The sequence below is a fragment of the Arachis hypogaea genome, chromosome 20 (genome assembly GCF_003086295.3).
Source record: "Arachis hypogaea cultivar Tifrunner chromosome 20, arahy.Tifrunner.gnm2.J5K5, whole genome shotgun sequence".
In the NCBI taxonomy this organism is placed as follows: Eukaryota; Viridiplantae; Streptophyta; class Magnoliopsida; order Fabales; family Fabaceae; genus Arachis; species Arachis hypogaea.
Window position 1 is genome coordinate 36,579,257 of NC_092055.1, and position 10,916 is coordinate 36,590,172.

At 38.0% G+C, this 10,916-nt stretch overlaps 1 protein-coding gene and 1 non-coding gene across 2 annotated transcripts; one reads left to right on the top strand and one right to left on the bottom strand.

Moving 5' to 3' along the window:
* Positions 1-211: 211 nt before the first annotated feature.
* LOC112788083 (small nucleolar RNA R71) lies at positions 212-319 on the top strand. The gene has a single exon (XR_003195463.1). It is a non-coding gene; the product is annotated as a small nucleolar RNA R71 (small nucleolar RNA).
* A 6,318-nt stretch (positions 320-6,637) lies between these two features.
* Positions 6,638-9,806, bottom strand: LOC112785771 (uncharacterized). The gene is made up of 7 exons (XM_025829203.1): positions 9,713-9,806; positions 9,269-9,416; positions 8,587-9,181; positions 8,141-8,496; positions 7,837-7,981; positions 7,270-7,746; positions 6,638-6,646 (listed from the first exon to the last, which is right to left on the bottom strand). Exons 1-7 carry the CDS (start codon positions 9,804-9,806, stop codon positions 6,638-6,640), a joined length of 1,824 nt encoding a protein of 607 aa, XP_025684988.1.
* Between the last annotated feature and the right edge of the window lie 1,110 nt (positions 9,807-10,916).

The window sequence follows — 10,916 nt, forward strand, 5'->3', positions numbered from 1 at the left end:
CAAGAACTCCCTTCTTCATAGGCGTCCCATTACTCACAGGATTCCTCTCAGAAGTGTACATGAACTGGTTATTAGCAACCATGTCAATGAGTTCTTGAGCTTTTGCAGGCGTTTTCTTTAGGTGAATGGATCCACCTGCAGAAGTATCCAATGACATCTTTGATATCTCAGATAAACCATCATAGAAGATATCCAGGATGGTCCATTCTGAAAGCATGTCAGAAGGACACTTTTTGGTCAGCTGCTTGTATCTTTCCCAAGCTTCATAGAGGGATTCACCTTCTTTCTGTCTGAAGGTTTGAACATCCACTCTAAGCTTGCTCAGCTTTTGAGGAGGAAAGGACTTGGCTAAGAAAGCCGTGACCAGCTTATCCCAAGAGTTCAGGCCGTCTCTGGATTGAGAGTCCAACCAGATTCTAGCTCTGTCTCTTACAGCAAATGGGAAAAGCATGAGCCTGTAGACTTCAGGATCTACTCCATTAGTCTTAACAGTATCACAGATCTGCAAGAATTCAGTTAAGAACTGAAAAGGATCTTCAGATGGAAGTCCATGAAACTTGCAGTTCTGCTGCATCAGAGAAACTAGCTGAGGTTTCAGCTCAAAATTGTTTGCTCCAATGGTAGGAATGGAGATGCTTCTTCCATGTAAATTGGAATTTGGTGCAGTAAAGTCACCAAGCATCCTCCTTGCATTGTTATTGTTGGGTTCGGCTGCCATCTCCTTTACTTGTTCGAAATTTTCAATAAGGTTGTCTCTGGATTATTGTAATTTAGCTTCTCTTAGTTTCCTCTTCAGAGTCCTTTCAGGTTCTGGATCAGCTTCAACAAGAATGCCTTTTTCTCTGTCCCTGCTCATAAGAAAGAGAAGAGAAAAAGAAAAGAAGAGGAATCTTCTATGTCACAGTAAAGAGGTTCCTTATTGTTAGTAGAAAAAGAAGAAGAAGAAAAATTCGAACACAGATAGAAGAGGGGGTTCGAATTTGGTGAGTGATGTGAGGAAGAGATGTTAGTAGATGAATACATAAATAGAATAAGATGAGAGAGGGAGGAGATTTTCGAAAATAATTTTTGAAAAAGAGTTAGTGATTTTCGAAAACAGTTTTTGAAAAAGGTTAGTAGTTTTTCGAAAATTAAAATAAAAATAAAATAATTAGTTAATTAAAAAGAAATTTTTGAAAAAGAAGGAAGATATTTTCGAAAATTAGAGAGAGAGAGAGTTAGTTAGGTGGTTTTGAAAAAAGATAAGAAACAAACAAAATGTTAGTTAGTTAGTTGAAACAAATTTGAAAAGATAAGAAGTTAGGAAGTTAGAAAAGATATGATAGAAATTAGTTTTGAAAAAGATTTGATTTTTAAAATCTCAATTAATGACTTGATTCTCAAGAAATCACAAGATATGATTCTAGAACTTAAAGTTTGAATCTTTCTTAACAAGTAAGTAACAAACTTGAAATTTTTGAATCAAAACATTAATTGTTATTGCTATTTTCGAAAATATTGATATAAAAATAAGAAAAATATTTTTGAAAAACATTTTTATAATTTTTGAAAATAACTAAGAAATTTGAAAAAGATTTGATTTTGAAAAAGATTTTGAAAAAGATGAGATTTTTAAATTGAAAATTTGATTTGACTCATAAAAACAACTAGATTTTTTTAAAAATTTTTGAAAAAGTCAAATCTAATTTTTGAAATTTTAAGAGAGAAAAAGGGAAAGATATTTTTTTTATTTTTGAATTTTTAATGATGAGAGAGAAAAACAAGAAAAATGATGCAATGCATGAAATTTTTAGATTAAAACAATGAATGCATGCAAGAATGCTATGAATGTCACGATGAACACCAAGAACACTTTGAATGTCAAGATGAACACCAAGAACATATTTTTGAAAAATTTTTAATGCAAGGAAAACATGCAAGACACCAAACTTAGAATTCTTTAATGCTTAGACACTAAGAATTCAAGAATGCTTATGAAAAACAAGAAAAGACACAAAACATGCAAATGCAAAGATCAAACAAGAAGACTTACCAAGAACAACTTGAAGATCATGAAGAACACTATGAATGCATGAGAATTTTCGAAAAATGCAAGATGCACATGCAATTGACACCAAACTTATAACATGACTCAAGACTCAAACAAGAAACACAAAATATTTTTGATTTTTATGATTTTATGATTTTTTGTATTTTTATTTTAAAATTTTCGAAAATCATTTTGAAAAAGAAAAGAAAAAAATAAGGATTCAAAATTTTTCATATGAATTCCAGGAATCTTGTACTCTTTAGTCTAAAGCTCCAATCTGAGGGTTAGACATGGCTTAATAGGCAGTCAAGCTTTAGAATGGATTTACATCCATTGAGGTGATTAGTTGAAGACTAATCCCAAAGGAGTTTGGGTATGGCTTTTTAGCCAGATAGGATTCAACATGTTACCATGAAACTCTAGAATTCATTTTTGAAAGTTTTGAAGCCATAGAATAATTTATTCTTAAAAACATAATTTTTATTATATTTTTTTTTTCGAAAACAAAAGAAAAATTTTTGAAAGATTTTTTTTTTTTTGAAAAATTTTTGAAAACTTTTTGAAAAGAAAACGAAAAGAAAGTTACCCAATCTGAGCAACAAGATGAACCGTCAGTTGTCCAAACTCGAATAATCCCCGGCAACGGCGCCAAAAACTTGGTGCGCAGAAATTGTGATTACACTTTAATTATGTAAAATTCATTGCTCTTTCTTTCCCTGGTAATGGCGCCAAACACATGATGCCAATACCATGGTTCACAACTTCGCAACAACTAACCAGCAAGTGCACTGGGTCGTCCAAGTAATACCTTACGTGAGTAAGGGTCGAATCCCACGGAGATTGTTGGTATGAAGCAAGCTATGGTCACCTTGTAAATCTCAGTCAGGCAGATATAAAATAGTAATAAGGTTTTCGAAATTAATTAATAAAATAGGGATAGAAATACTTATGTAAATCACTGGTGAGAATTTCAGATAAGCGAATAGAGATGCTTTCGTTCCTCTGAACCTCTGCTTTCCTGCTGTCTTCATCCAATCAGTCTTACTCCTTTCCATGGCTGGCTTTATGTAATGCATTACCATTGTCAATGGCTACTTTCGGTCTTCTCTCGGGAAAATGATCCAAATGCCCTGTCACGGCACGGCTAATCGTCTGGAGGCATCACCCTTGTCAATGGTTACATCCTATCCTCTCAGTGAACATGGTCAACGCACCCTGTCACGGCACGACTATTCATCTGTCGGTTCTCGATCATGCTGGAATAGGATTTACTATCCTTTTGCGTCTGTCACTACGCCCAGCAATCGCGAGTTTGAAGCTCGTCACAGTCATTCAATCATTAAATCCTACTCGGAATACCACAGACAAGGTTTAGACTTTCCGGATTCTGTTGAATGCCGCCATCATTCTAGCTTACACCACGAAGATTCTGATTAAGAGATCTAAGAGATACTCATTCAGTCGAAGGTAGAACGGAAGTGGTTGTCAGGCACGCGTTCATAGGGAATGATGATGATTGTCACGTTCATCACATTCAGGTTGAAGTGCGAATGAATATCTTAGAAGCGAAATAAGATGAATTGAATAGAAAACAGTAGTACTTTGCATTAATCTTTGAGGAACAGCAGAGCTCCACACCTTAATCTATGGAGTGCAGAAACTCTACCGTTGAAAATACATAAGTGATAATGGAGTTCATTGGTCTCGGCCCCAGAGGGGAACCGGAGTAACCAAGACTGTGAATACAATGATAAAATGTCCTATTTATAATAAACTAGCTACTAGGGTTTACAGAAGTAAGTAATTGATGCATAAATCCACTTTCGGGGCCCACTTGGTGTGTGCTTGGGCTGAGCTTTGAGTGTTGCACGTGTAGAGGTCCTTCTTGGAGTTGAACGCCAGCTTTTGTGCCAGTTTGGGCGTTCAACTCTGGTTTTGGATCCTTTTCTGGCGCTGGACGCCAGAATTGGGTAGAGAGCTGGCGTTGAACGCCGGTTTGCATCATCTAAACTTGGCCAAAGTATGGACTATTATATATTGCTGGAAAGCTCTGGATGTCTACTTGCCAACGCAATTGGAAGCGCACCATTTTGAGTTCTGTAGCTCCAGAAAATCCATTTTGAGTGCAGGGAGGTCAGAATCCAACAGCATCAGCAGTCCTTCTTCAACCTCTGAATCTGATTTTTGCTCAAGTCCCTCAATTTCAGTCAGAAAATACCTGAAATCACAGAAAAATACACAAACTCATAGTAAAGTCCAGAAATGTGAATTTAACATAAAAACTAATGAAAACATCCCTAAAAGTAACTAGATTCTACTAAAAACATACTAAAAATAATGCCAAAAAGCGTATAAATTATCCGCTCATCACTACCACAACAAAATGATTAGAGACAAGTCACGATATACTCGAAAATTATGCACCTCACTACTTTTTTTTTTGAAAAAAAAATTCTTTTAAGCATGGTGAGGAATACATTGGATATTTTATAATCACAACAAGGCACGAAAAACAAGGCTAAAAGGAAATAAAAGACTAGATATGATCTTGCACTAGAACATAAAATAGACAGTAATTTAAGGGGCAGTGAAAACAGAAATAACATAGATAAGAGGAGAATGAAACTCAACCACCTTAATGAGGGCGGCTGCTGCTCCTCAAGCTGTGCTCTTCCATGAAGATAATTTAGCTTCCCTTGGTGCCATTGATAATAAGATAGAACTAGAGCTCGCTGATAAACTCCAATTTTGTGGTTTATCTTGTGCTTAATTTGGGGGATTTTATCACCTTTTCTCACATTTATTCAATGAAATAGCATGGTTTTGCAATTCTCCCTTGATTTGTGCTTAAATGTGAAAACATAGTTTTTAGGCCTTAAAATAGCCAAATTTAACTCAATTTAATTCCATTCGATGCCTTGATATGTTTGTTAAGTGGTTTCAGGTTTAGAAGGCAAAGATTGGATTGAAGGAATGAAGAAAAAGCATGCAAAGTGGGAGAACTCATGAAGAAATGAAGGAACCGTAAAGCTGTCAAGCTTGACCTCTTCACACTCAATCGACCATAACTCGAGCTACCGAGGTCCAAATGAGGCGGTTCATGTTGTGGTGGAAAGCTAACATCCGGAGCTTCGAAATGATATAAAATTTTTCATGGTTTCCTGATGTATAAGGGCGCGCATGTGCCATGTATGCGTGCGCACCGATGGAGCACGTGGTTCACTAAAGTGAAATCGTGGCCAACGATTTTGCAGCTCATTTTGGGCCCAATCCAACTCATTTCTGATGCTATTGAACCCAAGGATTGAGGGGGGAATGAACCAAGTAGTCATAGTTTAGTTTTCATCATGTTTTAGGGTAGAATTCTAGAGAGAGAGGCTCTCTCCTCTCTCTAGATTTAGGATAGAAATTAGGGTAAAGTTAGGCTAATCACTCTCAAATTTCTCTTTCAATTCTTGTTTTGATTTCAATTCTCTTTATATTTTAGTGTTCTATTGTCTTAATCTTCTTAGTTCTCTTGTTAATTTCTTGTTTTGCTCTTTTTTATGTTTATGAACAATTGTTGGAGACTCTTCTGATCAGAAAAGACGCTAAACCTCACTCCGTACAAGTGGTGTCTCCATATCTTCAATGCAAACACAACCGCCGCTAATTCCAAGTCATGAGTTAGGTAATTTACCTCATGCGGTTGATAAACCAATATTTTATGGTTTATATTGTGCTTAATTGTATGGTTTTATCAATTCTTTACCCACTTATTCATATGATTGGCATGCATTCATATTTCCTTCCTAAAATTATTCCATGATTGAAAATTTGCTTCCTAGGGATTTTTAATTATGTATTTTAATTCTCCTTTATTCCATTCGATGCCGTGATCTGTGTGTTAAGTGTTTCAGGCTTTATAGGGCATGAATGACTTGGAGATTGGAAAGGAAGCTTGCAAAAATAGAAGGAACACAAGAAATTGAGGAGATGACTAGCGAGAAGTGACGTGGACGCATGGCTCACGCGACCGCGCGACATAGAGGAAATCGCAGTGACGCGGACGCATGGCCCACGCGACCGTACGGATTGGAACTGCACAAGTGACGCGGAGGCGTGGATGACGCGCACGCGTGGCAAGGCAAAATTCCGAATGACGCGTCCGCATGAATGACGCGATCGCATGACATGCGCGATCTGCAGAATCTGCAGAATTCGCTGGGGGCAATTTTGGGCCCTGTTTTGACCCAATTTTTGGCCCAGAAAAGCATACTAGAGCCAAGGAACATGGAGAAACGAAGGAGAGCAATTCATTACAGACAATTCTCAGTTTTAGATCTAGTTTTTACTCCTCCTCTAGGTTTTCTCTCTGCACATTCATAGTTCTTAGGATTTATTTTTATTACTTTTTGCATTGGGATATTGAGAAGAATTATTACCTCAGCGAGACTTCGTCATTCTAGTTTGTTTTCTTTACCTGTCTCTTACTCTTTCATGTCCTTTGTTTACTCAGAAATATTATTGGATTATTTTTAGAATTTATTAATACAAGAACTATTTTTATTTCTAATTGATCCTTTTGATTATTATTTATCATGTCTTTCTATATTTCTCTTTCCTATATTATGAATTCTACATTTACAATGAGCGAGTAGTTCCATAACTTGGATAGGAGTTGATTGAAAAGAATGACCTTGAGTTGGAATGCTTAAAAGAAAAATTGTAATTGGGTTTATTGTTGGATTGCCATCTAGTCACTGACACCAATCCTTTTCAATTGAGTGGATTGGAACTTGTGAATAGAAATAGCTTTCCAACTTGCTTGACTTTCCCTTACCTAGTAAGGGATAACTAAACAGAACAACCCTCAATTATCAATTAATCTTGAGAGTACTCCAACAAGAATAGGGCTTCCAACTAATCTACTCCCAGTCAAGGTTTTTATTTAAAATTACATAAATTCTCCAATTTAATTTCCTGTTATTCAACTCAAACCATTTTTGAAAACATCTGATTAATAAAATAGCATATCACTCTGCAACTCGTTGGAAGATTACCTAGGATTCATACTCCCAGTATTTTAATTTAAATTTTGTGACAACCCTTCTAAATTGATAAGCGGATTTCTGGTTGGTTAAGAACTGTACTTGCAACATATCTCTTATAATAATTTCTTAACTCGCCAATTTCCGCCACGTCAGCGGTCTCAGCTGACGCGATGCGTAAGCCACCACGTTCCGGTGTTGCCTTAATACGCAACCCAAACCCTTCAGTGACGCATCACAGTACACTTCAAATGGTTCATGCGGTTCTGGCAAAACTAAAATAGGTGCTGAAGTCAACTTTTGTTTCATGGTTTGGAAACTCTCCTCACACTCTGACGTCCACACAAATGGCACCTCCTTCCGGGTTAACTTAGTCATTGGTAGTGCAATCCGGAAAAATTTCTCAATGAATCTCCAGTAATATCCAGCCAAACCCAAGAAACTCCTAACCTTCGTCACCGTCATCAGTCTTTCCCATTCCATCACCACCTCAACTTTCAAAGGATCTACGACTATTCCTATTTTACTCACCACGTGACCCAAGAACTTCACTTTCGCCTTCCAAAATTCGGAATTGGACAACTTAGCATACAATTTTTGCTCCTTCAGGATTTGCAACACAATTCTTAAGTGCTCTTCATGTTCTTCTTCCATCTTTGAGTAAACTAAAATGTCGTCTATGAAAACCTCCACGAATTTGTCCAAAAAAGGACGAAATACTCTGTTCATGTAATCCATGAACACAGCAGGTGCATTCGTCAACCCAAAGGACATTACCGCAAACTCGTAATGTCCATAGCACGTCCTAAATGCAGTTTTCAGAATGTCATCTTCGTTCACCCTTATCTGATGGTAACTGAATCTTAAATCAATCTTTAAGAATACTCCGTCTCCTTGCAATTGATCCATGAAGTCATTTATCCTAGGCAACGGGTACTTATTTTTTACAGTTATTTTGTTTAACTGCCGGTAATCCACGTAAAGTTACATTCCTCTGTCCTTTTTCTTCACCAATAAAACTAGTGCTCTCCGCGGGGATACACTCGGTCGAATGAACCTCTTGTTCAGAAGCTCTTCCAACTGAGTCTTTAGTTTAGCCAGCTCTATCAGAGCCATTCGATACGGCGCAGTCGACACTGGTCTGGCTCCCGGCACCAAGTCAATCACAAATTCAATTTTCCTTTGAGGTGGGACTTCAGGAATATCTTCCAGTAATACTTCTGGAAAGACTCTAACTACTGAAATCCGATCTAAGTTCTGTGCGTCACCCAAAGCATTAGCAGCCAACAATATATAACCCTGACACTCTTCCCCACTGCAATTCACCATTACAGAGTTCAGGTAATAACCCTCAGCTACTACTGCTCCTCCTTCTCCTTCCGGCATAAACTGAATAGATCGCTCAAAGCAATCCAACAAAACTCGATTCTTGGACATCTAGTCAAACCCCAAAATCATCTCTAACCCAACCATTGGCAAACAAATTAAGTCAAAGATAAATTCTCTATTCTCAAGCTTGAAACATACTTGCTTACAACCCAACCTAGTCGCCACTGTCTGATACGGGGTATGCACATGCAAATCAAACGCTAATTCTGACACCTTCAATCCTAGTTCCTCGACTTTATCAAATGCAATAAAAGAATGCGAAGCTCCAGTATCATATAATGCAATTAATGTTTTATTACCAATTAAGCATATACCTCTAATCAGAGGATCTGCCTTTGCAGCATCCTGGGCGTTCACAGCAAACACCCGACCTTGTTGGTTCTGGCCCGCATTCTGAGTCTTCCTCCCACGAGTGCAATCTCTTGCAATGTAACCAGGCAATCCGCAGTTGAAACAACCACATATACCAATCTTGTAAGAGTCATTTGGATGAAAACATCTACAACGATCACAAGTTAATTCCAGAGAAACCTTACTTTGATTCTCTCTCCCTTTAGCATACTGGTACTGATCATGAGTGTTCCTCTTGAAGCCTCCTTGACCTTGAGGTGCATATCCTCCTCTCTTGAATATTTGGGCCCTTAGTTGAAAATATTTGCCTCGCCCACGGTTATTGTTTCCTCCACGAGTGTCCCTTGACGAAGCTACCTTCTTTGCACACTCCTCAACCACCCTAGCTTTGTTCACCAGTTATGAAAAGATTCGGATCTCAAGAGGAGCCACATCAGTCATAATAGCATCCCTCAAGCCTCCTTGGTACTTAATACACTTCCAGCTCTCATAGGTCTCTGGGGCACCCTGACACACCCTCGAGAACCTACAGAGCTCCTCAAATTGACTAATGTAGTCCGCCACAGACAAAGAGCCTTGCTTCAGCTGCATAAGCTCAAATTCCCTCGCCTCTTTGACTGTTTCAGAAAAATATTTCTTGTAGAAGGCTGTCTGGAATACATCCCAAGGATTCTCTGCATTCGGAAGTCACAGCAACTGGCTCTCTCCTTGCCAGCAATGTTGCGCCTCTTTTAACAATTGATAGGCCACAAACTCTACATATTGATTAGCTGGGACATGCTGAGCTTGTAGTGCGCGTTCCATAGCTCGGAACCAATTGTCCGCTTCAGTAGGGTTGTTCGAACCTCTGAAAGTCGGTGGGTGAACTTTCAGAATGAAGCCAAAGTCATCGGAGCGCCTCCCAGGTCATTACCGTTTCCTTCACCATTATTATTCCCGTTTCCATCCCCATTTCCATTTCCAATTGGTTGACCTAACCTCTGCACAGTTTGCAGAGTCAGCAGCATTCGCCTCCATGGTATTCACAAGATTAGCCATTGCCGCCATGAACTTGGCATGGTTATCGTCCGGTTGTTCATTTCCAGTCTCTCCTCGTGAACGCATACAACCTCATCCACGAGTAGCCATTAGGGTTTCTGTCTACACCAAACAGTCGATATCAGGGTGATCAGTCTCAATATCAAAAGCCTAATAAATCAATTATCCCAAAAGGCACTCACAAACAAGCATGCTATGTAATATCAATGAGATAACCTAAATAGCATCAAAGAAAAAGAAACAGAGGTTAATCTAAGGTTACGACAATTCTAAAGCTTATACATATTATATAGAAGGAAGTAATACATTCTAGAAGCCCGAAGAAGGATTTAGCTCAAAAACAGAATTCGAAAAGCGCAAAACGTTCACACGAAGCCACACTGATCGAGGCACAAGATATACATAGAAAAATAAAGATACATATATATAGTTATATAAGGGTATGATAGAAGATACAGAGTTCAGAAAGTAAGACAGTTTATATAGAATTTCTCTCAAAGTAAGCCTCTAGGCAAAATAAATACAAAAGTGAGCGAAGCTAAATAGAATAATAAAAAAGACTCCAAAACATAGCTAGGATCCTCCGCTCTGTCACCATCAAAGCAATTCACCGAGGTGGGTTGCGACCTGCATTTGAAAAACAACAACAGAGTATGAAATGAGAATCGGAGGTTCTCAGTATGGTAACAGTACCCAGTGATGTAAGATGTAAGACTTTTGGATGCCAGAGGCAATCCTAGAGGTTCATATCTATCATGAGATTTAGGCTTAAAACATAAGTAAATTTAAAACATTAACTTTACAACCACAATGAAAAAGGGTAATCTAACTTAAGAAATTTCTAACTAACAATTCACCGCTGTCCCACAGCCTTCTCCAGCCTAACCGCCATACGATCCCATCGCCACCGCCTTCTGATCCTCCTCAATCCTAGTAGAATACACAGATAATAGCAATGCAAGTAAAGTACAAGTATAAGCATGTATATCAAGTAATTTGGATAGGCAATTAAACATGTTACAGAATTAGGTAAACAATACAAGTCGGCAAAGCAAGCAAACAGATAAAAGATGCACATG

Excerpts from the sequence above, each read along its gene's own strand:
- LOC112785771 (XM_025829203.1), bottom strand. The coding sequence starts at position 9,806 with ATGCTGCTGACTCTGCAAACTGTGCAGAGGTTAGGTCAACCAATTGGA. Across the intron at positions 9,182-9,268 it reads GAGAGCTGGAAGTGTATTAA|GGTGGTTGAGGAGTGTGCAA; the intron begins GTACCAAGGAGG and ends GAACAAAGCTAG. Across the intron at positions 7,747-7,836 it reads ATGGACATTACGAGTTTGCG|GTTTTCATAGACGACATTTT; the intron begins GTAATGTCCTTT and ends AAATTCGTGGAG.